General features: G+C 31.4%; 1 protein-coding gene across 5 annotated transcripts in view; it reads left to right on the top strand.

Annotated features, from left to right (window-relative positions):
- The window catches only part of LOC107447180 (protein Wnt-5b-like), a 410,427-nt gene that overhangs the window by 361,863 nt on the left and 27,041 nt on the right, over positions 1-21,523 (top strand). For all 5 annotated transcript variants that reach the window (XM_071180545.1, XM_071180546.1, XM_071180544.1 and 2 more), the window contains 1 exon segment: positions 18,614-18,870. In XM_071180545.1, coding sequence (XP_071036646.1) covers positions 18,614-18,870 — 257 coding nt within the window.

The following is a 21,523-nucleotide window of genomic DNA, read 5'->3' as shown; positions in this document are numbered from 1 at the left end:
ACTCAAAACTTAGATTAATATGTCTTAAAAAAATAGCAAACGATTTTAAAATTACGAAAAAAATATTTTTGGATAAAAAAAATAAATTATTTTTATATAAATTTTTTTAAAAATAAATTTATTTGTAATTTAATGAAAATTAAATGTTATTTTTAGCATAATTTTTACAGCAAATTACATTGCAAAGTTTTCCTATGATACATTAATGTAGTAAATAAGCTCTTTTTTTTAAATCCTGTGTGAATTTTATTGACAGCAGTGATTCGTATATTATGAATTTTATTGGTATTAAAAGCATGTAATATTAGTTTACCTACAACTATTGAAGCAGTTTTGTTGCACTGAAAATAGGAATACTTTAGTGGAGGAATATAGGTATATGAAAGAATCATCTTTTGAAGATATAGATACAGCAGGAAGATACTTACATATTATCGCTCTTTACTGAAAACCGTTTTTTGAGAATGAACGTGTATCATCGAGCATTAACAGACAATTAATGTTCCATGTTACAGTGCTACTACTAAAAAGTATCTAATGCACTAGGGTTAAAATGCAAAATTAATTCTATAGTGTAAGAGCCTGTTAGATGAAAGTAGTATGCTCTTAATTTCGAATATTCGAGAGTTTTCATGATGTCACTTGAGCTCTTTTTCTACATTCTTCATTCAGTACATTAAAAAAATTTATGCAAAGTTAACAAAAAAAAAAAAAAAAAAAAAAAAAANTACACTACGGGAAAAAAAAAAGCGCTTTATACGCGGCACCCCTATTGTGGCCGAAAAAGATGGTGGACTCAGCTAAAAGCACAAGCGAAGGTTGTGTGCTGACGAAAAAGAGAAAACAGAAGCCTTCGATTGGCTGTAATGCCAACTGAACAGATTGGCTGTTCAAGCATGGATGGGTTTGAAAAAAATTCCATTAATGAGTTTTTAAGTTCTTTGTTGAAGTGTACTAATCTTAGTTAAAGCCGAATGAATACTTTATTATGTTTTATACTTTCTGTTTTGTCCTGAAATTGTTCATGAATTACCATCGTGTAAGTAAGATCATTACCTACCATTAAAGCTTAAGTATACATTTTGGTACCACCCCATATTAGGACTCGCACTAGGTGTTATTTTGGTACAACTCCATGTTTGGACTCGCACTTGGTACAATTTTGGTATCACCTCGTATTAGGACTCGCACTTGGTACAATTTTGTTACCCCCCTTAATAGGACACTTTTTCTTGATTTCGCACTTTTGTCAATGTTTTTATTTTTTGAGATTTCACCGCAGTGCTTTTGAGTTTTATTAATTCTGCTGATCCCTAATGGTTTTCACTGGTTACGTGCGCATCAGATATAATAATATTGAAAGTCATAATATTTGTCTTATTCCAATCTTAAAAAGAAAGTCTCGTTTACCTTACCTTGAATTTCAATACCGTGAATATTTTCTGCAACCTTAAGGTGTTTAATCGAACCTTATTTATATTTACGTTTAATTATAGCATCGTGTAATTAAGTTTAGGATGGTTTAATTTGCTCGATAATGAGTCTGTTTCACGACAAGAACCCTCTGGAGCCCGCTCAAAATATCTTCAACGTTTGAGAAGTTTATCGTTTAACGGTTAATGGCTGTTAATCTTTTAACTGTTAGTTTTTCAAAAGAACATTCTTACTGAATGAGATATGATTGTTCTGCTTTAAATATGCCAATCAAATTTTCAGTTTCTAAATGTATATTTTATATGAATAATTATTTGATAAAAAAGTGACAAAAATATTGACATTGGAAATTTTTTTATTATTAAAATGAGGAGTTTGTTTTCAAAGCATTTGAATTCTGCACAAAACCGTTTATTTATTACAAAAAAAAAATAAAGAAAGAATGTCTCCTCTCTTCTCTTAAGATGAAAACAGATTGAACTTTTCAGTTCGTTTTCGAACGGCATGGTCGAAACAATTTGGAGCGGGCCCCAAATACTGCGTATTGGGGAAATGACCTAATATGATTAGAAATTGGTATCTTATTGTGATTGCTACATGGCTGAACGATATTTATGGTTTAATACGATCCACAATTTCTATCAAGTGCACAGTTTTCGAAAAGTCAACAAGAGTTACGAAATAGTAAAAACCAAGAATTTCAGTAATATTACACTAATCCACATTTGCCGGAAACCGGGACGACACTGTAATTCCAAACAGCAGACGATATCAAATATTCGAAAAAGGACTGTCAGAGACAATTGCAGTTTGTTCTGCTCGCCATACTCACCTGTGAGCCTTGTTTCTCTTCGTGCCGAAGATGGGAAGCCCGGCTATGACTACTTATAGCTAATTACTAGAGGGTGGAACAAGGGTACTGGAGTGGTACCAGCGTCCCCCCTTCGAATGATAGATGGCCAATGGGCATAATTCCATTATTCCGAATCCGTGCACCACAAATCTCGTTACTGGCCTCTGACAAACGTATTGCTTCAGCTCCAATTATATGGAGAATCCCCCCTTTTCATAAGCGGTGGGGGGGGGAGTTATATCTCTGGTAATGAGGGTACTCCATAGGACTTATACAATTGTGATAAACGCCGACCGGGGAATTGGGGGGATGAGAATTTGAAGTGGGACCTCAGGGATGTGAGGACGCATCTTCAAAAATCAATAATCTTTCGCTTCCTCTTCAATTTACGAGTGGGCTTTAGAATAGTGCCACTTAGTTCTAGAACTTTTTGGGAGAATGAAGCGGCGAATTTTTTTTTCTTCTTCTTCTTTCAGAGTTAGCTCCGAGATTTTCGAAGTCAAATGAGATTTTCTGAATGATGAAGTTCTTAATTTATCTAATATTCTTTTAATTTAATTTGCCTGCCTGAATTGTATGATAAATCTTTTGTTCGGTAAATACTGTTGCCTGAGAAAGGTGGTGGTCGGGAACCAATTTTTTGTTCATAGATTAGACAAAAGGCTAGCCACTCTCACTTTCTGATTTTTTCAGAGATTTATTATATTTCCTTAATTTAAAACTCAAAATTTTCCACACTCTGAAAAATCGCATGGTAGTTTTAGCAGTTGCGACTTCATTTCTTGACATCGAAAACCATTGTTTTTTAAGGTAGACCCGAATAATTAATGTTCAAATAGTTAAATAGAACTAAGATTAATAGCATAGATCAAAGTGCATTGGCTATGTAATATCTTGCTGAAGAAATGCATTTACTACCTTAGTCCTCGCACATTTATTTTAGGGAAGAATATGTTGAGGGTGAGTCTGAACAAGACTGCAAAATTTTACGGGGTGTACACAAGTATGTGACAAGCTGTTTCAGAAAATATTTTATTCACGGGAATATGATTGATGCACAAAGAATATACTCAAAAGATGTAATTGATGTACAAAAAATTGCTGGAAGAGATGCTCAAAGAAATCGCTTGATGTTTTCACAAACATACGTTATTCCCTGAGGACGGGTGCAAAGCCTACATTGCAGCTGGTGGAGGATCTTTTCAGCAATTTCTTCGAGCAATTTCCAGCAGTTCTTCTTCAGCAATTATTTGTACATCAATTTCTATTAGAGATTTTTTTTTAAAAGGAAGAACAAATATACTCTAGAACTACCGCAGTTATTGGTATTACATAATAAGTAAGAATCTAAAAATGAACCTGATATTTCATTGTAGCAATGCTCTCAATTCTGAAACGTTTCGTCCAAATAATAAACTGGTTAAAAAAGTAAACGGATCTTTCAACCTCAGAGATAACTTCAGATTTGAGTTTTCTTCTTTACTTTCATCACTTTTGAAATTTTAGTGAGAATGCAACTAGGCAAGAAATAGTAGCCAGAGTACATCCAGACTCGAAGAAAATTGTTGAGAGTGTGGTGTAACTACCACTACGATTATTGAACATCAATTCACTAGTATATAAGACATGCTAACTTGATTCAATCAGGAGGTACCTTTTGATGGATGAAGGATGGCATTGTGCAATGGTCTTTCCCCACATTGGTGACGTGATATGATCATGACTACTTCGATGGATGGTCCCCATTGAACAGTTGGCTTGTGACTGCGCCATCGTCCTCCTCGCACTGTTGTTTCTCAAACTCATTTATACACTACGGGATTCGGCACACACTCGACTGCTAATAGCAACACAGGAGTGACCACACACACAACCATGAACTTAATACAGCTCTCATGGCTGAAGTTCAATACCCGGTGACCTTAATCCAGCTCTCTCGGTCTTTCACAAACTAGCGGTATCCGTTCATTGAATTCTAGTGGGGGAGTATTGTGGCGTAACTACCACAACGAAAATTAAACATCAATTCACTAGTATATAAGATATGCTAACTAGAATCAATCTTGAGGTACCTTTAGATAGATGAAGTTTGGCATTGTCGATATTACCTTTCCCCTCAAGAGTATATCCAGAAAAGCAAGAAAATTACATTTAGATGCTCGAATCATTATTGGAGATTTATCTTCTTCGTGCAACTAACAGCATTTAATCTTAATCAAACTCAATCGAATAGTGCACGTTGCTATCGATGAAGCGGGGGGNGGGGGGGGGGGGGGGGTCACGGCGTCGGGTTAAAGTTATGAAAGAAATCAGAATCACTGTAGCATTTTTGGAGTATGATGTTTTATATAGGTTTGGTATGCGTACCAACTAAATTTAAATATATCCATTTAAACAAATCCATCGGTTGCTTAACCCACTGACGGCTTTGCTCGTAAAAAGTCATAATTTCACCTGCAGTCGTATCCCCATATCAAAATCGGTTTTTTCATGTTATGAGATAGGGAATCAGTGTATTGGGGAAAAACATTCTCCCAATTTCGCCCATTAGCTAAAACGCCAGTGCGTTCATCACGTATGGCTTAAAACTTTTTTTAAAAAATAATTACCATGGACTTACTTTAAACAGTTAAACATTTTCTGCACAAAATATTCCGTTTAACTTCAGAAATATATTAAAAACTCATTAAAAATAAAACATAAGCAGATTCTACAAAGCATCTTCAAAGACAAAAATAATTTCATGTTCGAATTTTTTTTTTTTTTTTTTTTTTTTTTTTTTTTTTTTTTTTTTTTTTTTTTTNTTTTTTATTATCTGAGTCTTGAGTTCGCGTGTATCGCCAGGTTTTTTTTTCTTCCTTCCGCTGTTAATTCTTTAATGTAAACAAAAGTGGAAAAATCGTAAGCAATTTTTGGATGGATTTCCACAAAAGTTTTCATGCTCTTAAATATAGTCTCTCAGCTCTTAAATATAATTAATTATTGAATAGATATTTCGTACTCGGAGAAAAAAAATACTGAGGAAGTTTGTACTGAATGATACACTTCGAAAAAAAAAACTGTAATGACATTTCGGTTAAAAAAAAAACTGTAATTATGGTTATAAAAACCAAAATATAGGACTATAAATCAATAAGAAATTATTAATTGTAGTCGTGCAACGTTTCTTTAAGTGCACATAGAAATTAGTGTAAAATAACAGGCAGCAGTCTGCCCGCCAATTAACCGTAAAGTTTACGGTAACGAAATTTTTTTTACCTTTACGGTTTTGAAACCGTTTACAACTAGTATGGTTAAAAAACAATGAATACCAAACTATGCAATTTATTAACCGTTTATTACTAGCATGGTTTAAAAACCGTAAAAAAGAAATTTAACTGGGCATTGAAGCTAGACTTTTTTTTAGGTAATGGGCACTGGAATTGGGTTGAGTTGTGTTTATTAAATGAACCGTGGAATGTTGTTTAATTAGTTTGTCTGGTTGTTTCACCTATCGCAAGAGATGGGAAATATTACATTTTTTTTTTTCGTGTTGAGCAGGTTTATGGTGATGCCATCTATGCATGAAAGAGAGTATCGTATTCTAATAGTCTAGGTTCATAAATTGAGGAGTGCAGAACATTGGAAACTATTCATGTGTTAAAGGGAAGGGAGAAAATATTGTGATGTCAAAGCTGGGACTCGAACCTCCGCTCTGTCTGTCACGAGATTGACAGATTAGCTCTCTAGGCTATAATATGTACCCAGCTGTAAGGAAGTAAATGGCTTAATTTGGTCGGCTTAGTTGGTGCGATAAAATTCTGGTTGTTTAACCGCATTAGGTAAAGGTGGTTAATAAACGGTTTTTCTCACAGTTAACAGTTTGAATACCATCTTATTTATGTTTTGTTTGAATATGGTGAAATAAAAATTTAAAAAAGTGTTATTTAATCATTTTTCTGAGAAATTTTTAATAGTGTAAAATAAAATAAGGTTTAAAAATGATTTAAACATTGCCGCTAATGCTATTATAAATCAAAGGTTCTATATTTCTCCGATTGTTACTATGGCAAATATTACAAAATTTTTGTGAATATGGTATCTACGCAGGAGCATTTAAAGTCTGACTTGCATGAACCGTAATGAAATAAATTCGACTTCTTTAGGAGAGAAAATGCTTTGTTTGAAATAATAATTTTATCGACCACAAATTACTTTTATCAATCGAGCGAGATTTTATATTAGGAGAGAATGGAGAAAAACTCTGAATAACACTTTACTAGTCATGAAGAAGCACTTGCCTATATTAGCGTGTAGTTGTTGATTAATTCTGAGCTGATAAATTAATTTGTTTTAACTACGTGAACTTTTCTTGTTTTTTAGTTATCCTTTTTTATTTGCTCATTAAAGTTCAAAAAAATTATTTTTAGCTTAGCTTTTTATAAGCTTACTAAAAATTCATGCCCTATAAATTTAATCTCAACTTTTTGAGCTCAATTAGATGTAAACTTAATCAGAGAAATCAGTAAACTAAGTCAGAGCTTTAAGTTAATTTAGTCTCCTGCCTTTTGAAAATTGCCAAAATATTAGTGCGTAAGCTGCTTGATAGTTCGGCTTTACCATGTCCCGCCCCCCCATTTGGAGCATCCAGGGAATACTATTGAAGGATCCGTTTAGGCAAGATCCTCAATTCTGTTTTCAAAAAGTCTTTTAAAAATCACTTCAATTCCTTTGTTTATTTTCTTTTGGTTCCAGTTTCTTATAATGGTGTCAAAGTTGAAATTTCTCGAGAAAAATTTAATTTTTAAATCATTATAAACTGGACAGACAGTAAGTATGTGTTCGATATCTTCATAAGTCTTACAAACTTTACAGTGAGGGTCTTTCTCGAACAGTTTAGACTGATAACTACCCTGGGCTCAGTGGTTAGTTAGAAATTGATTAATATAGAAGTTGGAGTAGATTTTTCGATTACTGACTTTTGTGATAAATTGGTAAGTGTGTCGGCCCTTTGTATCATCACTATTCCATCTTTGCCATGTTGAAAGGTTATTCTTCATAAGTTCTGTTCTTGTTGTCTGTTTTGATGGTATGTCATATAGATCTATTGTTGATTTTTGACAAGCTAATTTGGCCTGTCTATCAGCTTCCTCATTGCTCTCATATCCTTTGTGGGCTTTAAGTCAGTGGAATTTAGTAATATTTTTGTCAGTATTTTTTATCATTTGAATTAGGTAATCATTCGTGTTTGTGTTGCTAAGGGCTTGAAGACTGGAGTGTGAGTCAGAATAGATGTTTGTTTCGCTATTGATATAATTTTGGTGTATCCAGTGGAGTGAATGAAGTATCGCCCATAATTCTGTTTCGAAAACTGTTGAATAATCTGTAAGTCTGAAGTTGCGAGACTCTACAAGATCACCATCGACATATATGTATTACGAATGCACATCGTACTTTGTATTCGCCGTTATAAATTAGCCTGGAACCGTCCATGAATATCTCAATGTCATCTTTTGTTGGTAAATTGTAGTCAAAATTTATGGATTTTAATTCTGAGGAATGTATAGATGGGAAGTCTGGTAGAGGTACATATGGATCTTCACCACTTTTATGGAAATAAATTTTCGCCATTTTCTCTTCTGCATTAATAATTAAATCTAATGGGTTGGTCCCGGCCAAAACTTGTAGTGCATCGGCAGAGGTTGTCCTGTAGGCTTTTGTTATGGAGAGAAGAGTCTGTTAAGAGTTCTGACTTGATTATTGTTCCAGATTTCGGATCCATAAGTAATTAATTTTTGTGTATTATTTTGGAAAATGAATTTTTTAATGTATGGGCTCATGCCCCAGTCAACTCCAGAGTGTCTGTTCAGTTTAGCTTGGAAGATAAAGATTTTATTCGAACCAAAAGCTGCTTGATATTATGAAATGCCGTGGCTCAAAATAGGATTTTAAAAAAATGATCCTCTTTTTTTAATTTAGAAATTTAAAGGTATTTCTTTTATCGCGATAGGAATAATTCAGTAGTTATGACATTAAAATAAATAATGGGGTGTTGACTAAGTAAAGAAAAAGAAGGAGATATTAAAAACAAACTGATAGAAGTTATTAAAAGAATAGAAGAGTTAAATTATATACAGAAGTTATTAAAAAACACTGACAGAAATTATTAAAAAAAAAATAGGGTGAAAAATTTGTTTTTATAAATATATTTGCAATTGAATTTTTTTAAAAAATTTTTAAACTATTTTTTAAACTTAAAAGCTCATTTTACACGATTTTTTCTCTCTCAACATTCTCATCCATTTACTTTAGATTAGCTACGCGAGCCATCAAAACCTTGTTAACAACTGAACTCTTCGGATTACGCGGATCTACTTTATCCCCCCTCAGCCAAATCGGGATCACGCTTAGATGCACTTTTCGAGAATTTTTTTTTCCAACCCTGAAGAGGGTCTTAAGAATGTGCAATTACCTAGAAGGTTAAGAAGACAGAAAAAAAAAATTCCATTTTTTTTTTCCTACATCGAACATTTTCTTCATCGTTTTTATTCGACCATTCGAGCACCGCCTCTCCGATTCAGATTATGAATCATCCGTGATTTTTTATATCGCAATAATTCCGAGCAAGATGTTAAGATTTTATATGACGTTATCTGAAGAATTGTTTCAAATTAAAGAGAATTCTGATAGCGACAGATAATGCTACCGGATGGTTAACTGGTTGGGTCTTTTAAGATCCACCTACTTCGTTATCACTGTGGAATAGGTGTTTCTTTATCAGAATGGTTGGAAACTTTTTGAGTAAACGAATCCGGGTTACACCCTTAATTAGAAAGAAATATTGAAAATTCATTAAAATAACACCGGATAGAGGTAATGTAAAATGCACAAATATATTATTTAAAGAGGCACACGACCGTTTCGGTACTATAAACAAGCATCAACTTTCTGTGGCACGACATGGCGCTTATTTATAGTACCGAAACAGTTGCCCTCTCTCTTAATTTGTGAATTTTAAGTTGTTTCTTAAGCTCGAAAATAACTCTGTTTGCTTTACTTGGAATCGATTCACAGTTTGTTCGCATTTCTATTGCTAATTACATCAAAGTAAGTTACTATTTTATACGAAACTCCTTAAATTAATAAATAAATAAAAAATTAAATATATAATAAAATAAAATTAATTAAATAAATAAATAAAAAATTAAATATATAATGAAATAAAATTAAATAAATAAATAAATAAAAAAAACAATTAATTTTATTTAAATCGAATGTTTTCAAGAGTTATTATTTTTTTTCGAAACACAACGTTTTTATACTATTATACAATCAAAATTTTCTTGTTTGAGAATGAAAAACTTAAGTCACTACTTTTAAATGCTAACATCGAGAAAAATATAAAAAATTTATTCGAAATCATTGAAAGAATTCTTTTAAGTTAATAAATTTAAAGAGAATTCTGATGGCATCAATTAAGACTACCGAATGGTTCTTTTAGTGTTTTTACGTTAGAATAGTCCAGCCCTAAAACTACTTGGTTTTCTTTACTAATAGTTTTTTCAATCTTCATTTTATTCAATGAATTAAGTTAAAAAAATGTAACTAATTATTCGTCTATTTAAATTGGATTTTTGAAAGTTACTAAGTATTTGCTTAGTTTTTCCTGAAATGCAATTTATACGGATAAAGTATAAATTTATCGAATGATAAGAATATAATTGTCCTAGTTGCATAAGAATAACGATTTTAAATGTTAGTTCTGGGCAAGATGTAATATATTATAAGACGTTATCTGAAGAATTGTTTTAAATTAAGGATAATTCTGATATCTCCTGATAATGACATAGGATGGTTAACTAGTTGGTTCACCCTACTGCTTTATCGCTAAAGGAAAGGCGTTTTTTTTATCAGAGTGATGGAAAATCTTTTTGGTACACCAAATTGAGTTACACCCTCGATTAGAAAGAAATACTAAAAATTGATTAAAATAACACCGGAAAGATCCAAAATAAATAAGGAACGTTTCGGTACTATAAACAAGAATCATCTTTCTGCCAAACGACATGGCACTTGTTTATAAGTACCGAAACAGTTACTCTGCTTTTTAATTTTTAGATTTGTTTATGCTATTTCTTAAACTCGAAAATATCTATGTGCTATTTGGAATCGATTGCTAGTTAGTTCTCATTTTTATTGTTAATTTCTTCAAAATAAATTGCAATTTTATAGAAAAATCTTTAATTCAACAATTTAAACAGATAAATAGAATAAGAGAAAAAACAATTTCTTTCATCTAAATTGGATTTTTTAAAGGTTATTTATTGTTTTTGAAGCATAACGTTTTTATATTATTATGCAATTAAAATTATCTTACTTGCTTAAGAAAAGAAATCTTGAGTGTTTTTAAATGTTAATTTCGAACGAAATATTAAAACTTTATGAGATATTATATAGAGAATTATTTTAAATTATTGAATATAAAAATAATTTTGATAGCGCCAGATAATGTCTTCGGATGGTTAAATGGTTTGGTCGGGTGGTTAAATGGTTTGGTCTGATCCACCTACTTCGTTATCACTGTCAAATGGATGTTTCTTTTATCAGAGTGTCTTAAAGCTTTTGGGTAAAGGAATCCGGGGTACATCCTTGACTAATAAAGAAATATTAAGAATCGATTAAAATAACTAAGGAAAAATATTTAAAATGCACAGTTATTGCGGTAAATCGCCCTCTCAAAAGGACGCTACAACATGGGAGAAACTTTTCATTGCAAATTCTTTTTCTGCTCAGCAACTAATATAAAATGTAAAGTATAGAGAAAGTGAGTTTAAAGAAACCTAGATAAACTCATAAAGTTTAAAAGATAAGTTATTTAGACAGCAAAAGTTCAAATTAAATAACTATCTAGCAGCTCGAGAAGAACAGCTAAAATATTTGAATATTGATCCCTTCTTAATATTTTCTAAATTTAATTTTGCTGTTCTTAACTCTTTGAAGCAGAATTTTTATTTAACAAATTTTTTCCTCATTTTTTATTTAATTTAGGTCAAAATCAGTGGATAATATTATCTTTATCGTTTTAATAATTTTTGATTATGAAATACAGCAAAAGACACAGGTGTGTTTTTCTGTGCTAAAGGTAAAATCTTCCAAACAAGGCTCACGTTCAAACAATAACTTTTAAACTGTGCTCTCATTTAGATCTAAGAGAAACAGTTATTCTTTAATGAATTTTCTTTGATTTACAAAATCAATTATTGATAAATTTTTGAATATGACTGAAAAAAAAAATTAAACTACTTTTTTTGGATTTCATATTTCAGTAAAAGTGTAATACTGATAGTCTAACAGTTTTTTTTATAGGAACTATTATACTGTTTTTAATAAGTGAAAAATACCAACGTATGCATATTTTTACTTGCGATAAGAGCGTCAGAAAAAATGTATAAAAGGAACACCGGTGTTCCATCTGCGTCAAAGGGTTAAACATCATTTTAACTTCAATGCCCAATCACTTGAGATTTCGTGATAGTATGTTTTATCCAAAGCGTCTACGTAACGAATCCATTCCCTCAACACTCTTACACTTCCAAAAAAGAAAACAAATAAACAAAGAGTTGCGCGTTGATGTTGTTCATTACCAGGCGTTAAAGGCAAAAGAAACGCTGATGTTTGGAATAAAATCGGAATGCCAAGGATAGTCACCTCCATCGTTGTATGATCAGACTTTATAACAGCCAGTTCCGTCTTCATCTGGATGTTGGCGAACAACCAAACGTGTCATTCATTTCAGGTAGTTGAAGATGGTGTGACACATTTGTCACCAGCCATGAACAATGAACATCCCTACCGGAATTGTCTTCAATTACTTTCCCTGCTTTATCCTTGTGTTCCCTATCCACTTTCTGTAGCGCTGTGTTGATCGCCAAATTAAGAGCCAACCTGAGTAGACGAACTAACCAAACTTGTAATTAATATTTCGGAGACATAAGCAAAACATATCAGATGTTCCTATTTTGTTTTCTTTGTGTTATCTTTATTCTTAGCGGTAGGGATCAATATTTTTAATCGTTCATATAGATTTCTGTTTATTTTATTTTTGCTTACTTAATCTTTTGACTTATTTTTTAATATAATTATTAGTTTCGCTGATGAAAAATACATTTGCAAGTGACGGCAGTTGTTCTGCTTTCGGGTGCACTATGTGATGAACAAATTTGTTATCTGAAATTAAGATATTTTAATTCCCTGAGAACCCATCACTTCAAATTCAATTGAATAATGAGTTAAAGAGTTAAAGGCTTGGGAAAAAATAGTCACCCTCTGCTATGACGTCAGAGGAGGACATCAAAATTTCCTTAAAGGTTTTATTATTTTTTTTCTAGGACAGATGGCAAATACAAGAAATCCAAATTTTTATACCAATTTTGTTAAAGTATGTTTTTGTGAAAACATTTGAGATTTTTTTCAAGTCACAAGCTGTGCTTTATTCATTTAAGAAACAGAAATTTGTATTATGTGTAAAATATAGTTTATTATACGTAAAATTTAAATTATTATGTGCATAAATTAAAAAAGAATTAAGTCATTAAAAATAACTGCAGAGTTTACTAGAAAATTTCTAGGAAACTGGGATTTCACAAACTTTTATTTTTAGTACTTATGCAGTTTCTTTTAATGTTCTAGCTTGAATTATAACAGAAGATTATGTGCTAGATACAGTGCTAGTAAAATACATGGAATTACCGTTTCCTACATATTTTGTAGTAAATACTTTAGTTCTTTTTCTTGTCATTATAATTTTTGGCGTGTAAAGGCTTATATTTCAATAAAAAAATTTCAATATCACTAGAAAAATTATTTCCGACATTTCTTTCAAAATTTTTTTTTTTTTGAAATTTCTAAGGTAAAAAATATTTTATTTCAGCTATTTCCTAGTACACTTTGCCTCGTATTTATATGAATTTTATTTCACCTGGTTTACCCACTCGAACTTAAATCATATTGAAAAGTCTATTTTTTCTCCAGTTTCAGTATCAATAAAATCATCACTTTTAAGAAAGGAATAAAAAAGAAACTTTTAATCTTTTTAAAATTTAGCATAATTTGACCCTTTGACGCAGAATTTTTATGAAAAATATTCTTCGTACTTTTTTTTCATTATTTGTCATTAATTTAGGTCAAAATAAGTGAAAAATATTATATTTAGCTTTTTAATAATTTATAGCTATGAAGTACAGCATAAAAAGTTTTCTTCTTCTTTGCGTTAACAGAGATGTCAACTGCTCCGCTTTCTGCAAAAGTTTTAATAAATTGGTAGCGAATGAAATTGTAAAACTTGTAAAATAAGGATAATTACGCTTACTCTTTTAAGTGTCACTACGATATAACTGCAATAAAGGAGCGTTTGTATCTTACTTTGAATATTTGACAAGTAGTGGTAGAAAAATTACGTAAATTAAAAAAGAAACTAAACTAAAAATAACTTAAATTTCGTTGCCACTAAAAATATCTTTTTGCAAAACGGAGCAAATTGACATCTCTGCATGAAAGTAAAAATATGACATAGCTACCATAATCTTGCTTATCACAAAATGTTTTTATTCACTGTCTGTAAATATTTTCATGATGAATGGGATATATGCGCGGCCCAGGTGCCCAACTTTCAGTTAATAAAAGCAAAAATGAAAGGTAAAACCTTTCAAACAAAGCTCACTTCAAAATAATAATTTTTCAAATTTGCGCTTATTTGCAGCTTTTTAGATCAAAGAGAAACAGTTATTTATTATTGAACTTTCCTAAATTTTCAAAATCAATTATTCATAAATTTGTGAATATAAATGAAAAAAATTACTCATTTTTTGGATTTCATATTTTAATACAAATATAATTCCGATAATCTAACAGATTTTTTGTAGTAATTATTAGGTTGTTTTTTATAACCAAAAAATATCGAAATATATTTTTCCTAGCAATTAAATCGTCAGTAAAAATATATATATATATGTATATATAAGGTATATATAAATATATGCATTGGTGTCTCATCTACGTCAAAAGTGTTAAAGCTTCTCTTTCTCTATTTACATTAATTATTATTTATTAACTTTTCAATATAATTTTCATTCTTTAAAGTAAACGCACGTGTGAAAATAATAATAATAATAGTAGTAATATTAAAACACAAAACTCTTAAATATTAATTTTTCTGCGGCATAAAATTGTTGTTTTTAAATATGAAGCAATGTAAATTTCAGTTTTCGAAACTGACTTATTCCCGAATTAGCCAAATGTACTTTTTTGTGACTTTGACTTTTGTCTTTTTCACAGTTTTCTCTAGAATGCGAAAACTTATTTATTTATTTATTTTTTTGGAATTGCAGTGCATTTTTAAAACAAATGATTTGATTGTTCTTTTCGAATAAAAATTCTTAAAGAGTCATGCAGACATGTATATCTTGTTCATTTTATTAATAGAAGTGCAGTAAACACCCTCTCTTTTAGGGGATGCTCGCATAAAAAGAAAGGTTAAATTTAAAAATAGAGGATTTAAGTTGTCGATTGTTCCAGCCTGCGTGTCTCCATCTTCAATCTTTGCCAAAATAATTATTTTCAGGTCGTCATCTTTAACGAGGTGAATAGCTTTCAAAAAATGAGTTGTCTGTGGCACCGTAGGAATCTAAAGTTCAAATGTGAAGTGTAAAATACCACCCTTCTTAATTTTTGATCTAATGATCCGATTAATTCACGGTTAAGGACTCAATCTTAATGGTTCGAAAGGGTGATTTCAAATATGTTAATTAATTAGTGCAGACAGTATTTTAAATTATGAAATCAGACACAGAAACGCTACTCTTGGAATAAATGTACCCTTTTTTTATTATGGATTTAGATTTCTGTCCTCCGATAGATCGGGTGCAGTCACAATCTTGGAAATAGGATCATAATCGTTTGGTCAGGAGAGCGATCCAAAGTTTGAACTCCTTAATGTAAATTTTACCTTTAGCGTATTTTGTACATCTCGAAAACTTTATAAGTGAATTGAAAAATGTTCTAACGCAATTATAAAATTCGATTTCCAAAGATAATTTCATGCGAAAAGTAACTTTTAGCGAATGTTTATTATTTTATTTAATAATAGTAAAGAAAAATTTGAATTGTAAGGTATATAATTTTTTACGTCATTATAAAGAATGCAATTTTACGTGACAGAATACAAAATTTCAGCGAAATCAGCCGAATATTTCCTAAAAAATTGAATTTTCAAAATACGATTTTTAACTTGATTAAATAATTTTAATAATAATAATTTTAATAATATTAATTGATTAAATAATTACTAATTATTTAGCACAATTGTGGTTACTCCCTTGAACCTTTAAAATTGAGTCGTAGAACATGAAGTTCCGATCATTAGATCAAAAGTTATTTTAGATGGTTCAGTTTTTTTTCTTCTTCTTTCCAGACTGTACTTTTTGTTTTGCTAATGTTTTTGTTTTCTTAGAGGTGAGGAGTGATATTTAAAAATCCAATGTCATGAAGGATGAATTATGAAATTAACCTGATTAATCGAGCTATTAAATGATGAAATGTTACATTTAAAGTGTCAACGTGATTAATGATCATCAATGAAATTTAACTGATTAATTGATGAAGTGTTAGATTTAAAATTTCTTAATGTTTAGAAGATCAATTATGAAATTTACATGATTAATTTAGTTTTAGGGGACGAAGAGTGACTTAAAATGTGTATTTCGGAGATCAATTATGAAATTCTTATTGATTAAGTTCAAAGTGATGAATTAAAATTCAATATGATCATAGAAAAATTAAGAAATTTAAGTGATTAATTAAGACATTTAGAGGGATATGTAAAATAAATATGATCAGATATCAATTATGAAATTCTCCTGATTAATTGATATTTAGATTATATTGAGCGATATTTAAAATTTTAATACTATTAAAACTATATTAAAATTTCAATATTTTATTTTATAACCGTCGTTGAACAGTCTGCCCAATTTTCGGGTTTACGACTTCTAATGTTTAACTCCGTAGCCTTGTAGTTTTAAACTCAATCCAGAAGACAGGTTTCTAGAAGAAGACTCTTGGACTAAGTGTTGGGAGAAATTTACCTTCGTGGAGCACTTTTTGATGAAACTAATCCGCATTTGCGTTACATGAAGAGGAAAACCATGAAAACCTCCCATGGTTAGCCTGACGACAAGGGTATTCTAACTTATGATCCGTCTGCCACTGATGATATTTTACGTCATCACTGTGGTCGGTGCAAACCGGATGCGAAATTCGTAGCAACCAGCCATTGCTGGGATTCAAACTCGGTTCACCTTATTGGAAGGCGAATGCTTTATCCCCTGAACCATCACGGCTCTACCGAGCTGATCTTGAGAAGAAAAGTCCACTTGGCAAGAAAGGCTCTCCGCACGTGTAGGGGGTCATGTGTACCGGATTGCATGCTGAAACTCGTATGCCGAGCATGTTCATCGGATTAAAGTCAGGTAAGAATGCTGGCCATTCTATACTTGTGATGTACTCGGATTGAAAGCATTCGCCTAAGATGTTTTCTCGGTAAGGACGGGTTGTTTATAAACTCAAATTTTACGGCCATGGTACCCTAAGTAAACGTACATGTTGCTCCAGAATGAAGTCACGATAAATTTGGCCTGTTACGATCCTGATTTGAACTTACAGATCTCTTCTGGAGCCCAGTATAATTCTAACCCAAACGAGCAGGCCTGGAATCATACAAACCAATATTTCCCAGATGTCTGCACACGATTTGTATTGAGACTGTGGTACTCGTGGCTGCAGATAACTGACGAGACAGGTCGGATACTGTGGTCCAGTTTGCTTCTTTTGGCAGTTACTGCCAAATACTGGACTTCATTCGGCGTTGTAATTTGAGATAGACTTGTACTTTAACGTCTGTTAACAGTTCCATCAAATTGGAACCGTTGTCAAAACTTAGACAAGACACTTTAGTCAATTTCAAGTTCCACGAACACTTCTGAGAATGGCCACACTCCAGACGGCCGATAATTTTTCCATCTGTTCTGACACTGAGCAGCTCACAGAATGCTTGTGAACAATTTTACTTTTTTTGCCACCAATCCTTACACTCTCGTCAATGTGGCACACTATCGGAGTCCCCTTGTGGCTTCCTATATTTTACATATTATTCTTGAAGATATGTGTGATAATTCTACAGATGAAATTTTTGCCTTAGATTTCAATTTCCGTGTGATTCTGAATTATCCGTAATTTTTGGATATGAATGTATATTTAGTTTAAAGGGTGAAGTAATATTTTTTTAAAAATCCGTCCAGTTATTTAACTGAGCAAGATGTATCATTTGAAAGCTTGTCCCAAGGTTTTCACGTCACTTTCCTGGCATTAGGTAATATGAGAAAAAAATAGAGAACTTGCCACTCCAACACCATTTGTTCATATCACCCTGTTGAATTGATTCAGTGCTTTGAAAATCTGATTGATCTTTGAAGATTATTATTATTTCTTTGAAGTTCTTAACTGAGATGTATAGCGGTTTTAGATGGATTCCTCCTGTACAACCGTTTTATTATCTATGAGAATATTTTTTTAAAAGAAATTCCAGATTATGTGCATTATTTTTGAGTAAGATTAATGTGATGATTAATAGATAGATAATGTGATGATTCTAATCGAATGATTCTAATCGAAGAATTTTATTAAACCTAAATCCGACTTTGAAACTTACTAGCATACTTTTCTTCCCTACTGCATAATTCTGCCATAATTCGTTTGCATTTCGATATTTTGAAAAAAATCAGCATTTGGAACTTCTTGATTTATTCTGGGCACACTTCAACTCTCTTTTTTTCCTTTCTCTATTTTTAATTTTAAATTGGGTACCAATGGAGGTGAAACAAAATTTGTTGCGAAAAGTTTCTCTCGTAGTTTGGCTTCCTCTTGAAGAAAATCCCCGTGAATCTTTATCCCAAAGGAAGTGATTAAGTATTAAATAATGGTGAGATCGAGACGAAAAGGACTTAAAAAGACTAAAATTAACTAACTTGAGCTGGAAACAGAAGCAACTCATCGTGTGGAATGGTAAAAATGTTCAACTATTGCAATGGTCTTTCTTGGGATATACCGCCAATGTTGATGTTGATTGCTTTGTCTTGTGTTTATTCTACAGTAAAAACAGCTTGAAATATTTCATGATGATTGTCGTATTCTAATATTCATTGAAGTGTAAAATACGTTGTTTCTTTCTATATTCTTAATTAAATCAAAAGCCTAAACTATTGTTTATCTACTACGATTATTATTATTTTTCAGGAACCTTGGCTTGCAAGGAATTGATGTTCTAAGAAATCCTCAAGCCTACTTGCTTGGCGCTCAACCTCTCTGTAGTCGATTGAGTGGGTTGTCTAGGGGCCAAACTAAATTATGTTACCTGTACCAAGATCATATGGCACATGTCGCCAGAGGGGCGCGTCTCGGCATTCACGAATGTCAGTGGCAATTTAAAAACAGAAGGTGGAACTGTTCCACAGTAGATGATTCTAGCGTGTTTGGGCCAGTACTTAATATAGGTATGATTTATAAACTTATTTTAATTTAGTGCATTTCATGTTACAATATACATTTTAAAACGTCATCATTATTATACACTATCTGGAAGAAAGTGACGGGACAACTGTAAAGTTTGGTGGAGCAGGATTGATGGTATGGGCCCGTTTCTCCTAGTATGGGCCTGGCCCACTGGTGAAGGTTGATGGTATGATGAATGCTGATGGATACTGTGATATTCTCGATAATCATGTCCTTCCAACCTTGCGGGTAATTTACGGTATGGATGATTGCTTGTATCAAGACGACAGCGCAAGATCCCATGTTGCAAGGAGGACTCTTGATTGGTATGTGAACAACAACGTTAAACGCATGGAGTGGCTGGCGCAGAGCCCTGATATTAACCCAATTGAACATCTCTGGGACGAATTGGACAGTCGGTTGAGGGCCTGCACCCCACTCCCCAAAAGCAAGCCTGAACTATTGAACTTCCTGTTAAACATTTGGAAGGAAATTCCTGTTGACACTATGGCTAATTTAGTGGAAAGCATGCCCAGAAGGGTTGCAGCTGTGATGGCAGCCAAAGGAGGCTCTACCTCCTATTAATTTTAATAAATATGGGTTTATGTCGTTATAGTGTCCCGTTACTTTCTTCCAAATAGTGTATATACTCAATGAATTAAATTTTATAAATCATTCATTTGTCATATGCTTTTATAATTTTATTCACGTCTTACCCTTTACCGCTGATTGAAATGAGGAAAATGATCGAGTTCTTCGTATATCTTAGGACCAAACGTGAATGTATACCAAATAGTGTATATCTTAGTACTCAGTATGAACACATATTAAATAGTGAATACCTTAGGGCCAAATACGAATACATACCAAATAATGTATAGTTTAATACCAATTACGAATGTATAACAAATAGTGTATATCTTTGTTGGTAAATGTGAATACTTACTAAATCGGGTATATTTCAGTACCTAATGTGAAATATCTCAATAACAGATGGGAATTTTATTCATAATTCATGAAAGTTGTGTAAAACACACAAATGCTTGGATTTTATAAATTGTTTCATAGTATGCTATTAATCATTTTATTTCTGTAATTAAACTTACCCCTTACCACAGCTGGAAATGAAGAAACTGATCGAATTCCTTCGTATATCTTAGTACTAAATGTGAATAAATATCAAAACTTGAACACATACTAAATAGTGTACCAAATAAGAATACATTACACATGTATATTTTAACACCAAGTACGCGTATATAACGAATAGTGTATAGCTTTGTGGCAACTAATACTAGAGTACATCTTAATACCAAATGTAAATATATACCAAATTTAAAATATCTTAGTATGATATGTGAATTTTATTCATATTTATAAGAAAACATGGGTAAAATTATAACTTCTCTAACTGTCCCTCTGTCGTGGAATCACTCTTTCACATAAATATGACTGTGGACCTGGAAATTTACTTTAAGTCATTCAAATAAGAAAAGTACAAAAGTCTGTATTTTAAAAGCTTTCATTTTAATAACTGCAGGAGAAAAAGAAAGGAAAGAACAAACGAAAAGAAGCGAGGTATACGAAACGTAATTAAATATATAAACGTTGTTGCGTGGTGGACTCAACAACACCATCTATCTTGAATTTTTTTAGGAATGCTAAGTGAATGTGGGAAAATACAAATGTCTAGTACAATTATCTGAGAAAAGTTGAAAATAACCAAATAATTGTTTTAAGTATTTATAATTGTGTTAAGCATTTACAACTGGTTTCTGGTATTTTATGTAGAATTTTTTTTTTAATATTTCTTCTTACATTATTTCTTCTTATGTTAATATTGGAAATGAAGAAAATTAATTTATTTATTTATTGTAAGAATTCAAATCTACTCTTTTCAAACTTTATGAGATAATTGTACTAGAAATTTGACCGAAAAAAATAAAAATATTTGGGCATAATAATTTCGAAAAGTTACGAATTCCTTTTAAGGAGATTCTTTATATTCAAGGAAACAAACGTCTGTAATTTTTTTCTTTAAAAATATTTTAGAATTTTTTATCGATGTTCTAAGAATAATTAATAAGATTTGAAATTAAAGAAAAGTTGAAAATTGAGTTAAAAATCAAATACATACCTTTCGAAATTTTTAAAATGATTTTGTCATAAATTCTACTGAAAATAATATATGCGCCTAGAAAAATTACTTAAAAAAAAAAAGAAGATGGATGGATTTTGCTAGGGACTTTTTTTTGCCTTAACATGTTAATTAAAATCTTGTAATGTGTGTTTTCTTTTTATTTAATTTTTTTTAATAATTAAACCTTAAAAATAAAATTTTAATCTTTTAAAATAAACAATTGCGTAATTCAAAATACTTACGAAACACATTATACGGTTTTCATCAATTATCTGCAGAAAATAAAAGAAAAGCTTTTATTGTGATAATTATAAAAGGATCAATAAGTGGAAACATACCAAATATACTCTTAGCCACAGGTTCCCAACCTTTTTTTGAAATATTTTTAACTACTTTTTTGAAGTTGTTTAATACTTTTAATGTAATACACTTTTATCATGGCGTTAATTTATTGGAAATTCCTACTAACCAACAAATTTATTAATTAAAAACAATTTTTATTAAAAAAAAACAAT

The sequence above is a fragment of the Parasteatoda tepidariorum genome, chromosome 5 (genome assembly GCF_043381705.1).
Source record: "Parasteatoda tepidariorum isolate YZ-2023 chromosome 5, CAS_Ptep_4.0, whole genome shotgun sequence".
NCBI lineage: Eukaryota > Metazoa > Arthropoda > Arachnida > Araneae > Theridiidae > Parasteatoda > Parasteatoda tepidariorum.
The sequence above is the reverse complement of the archived record's forward strand: the minus strand, read 5'-3'. Positions and strand labels throughout refer to the sequence as shown.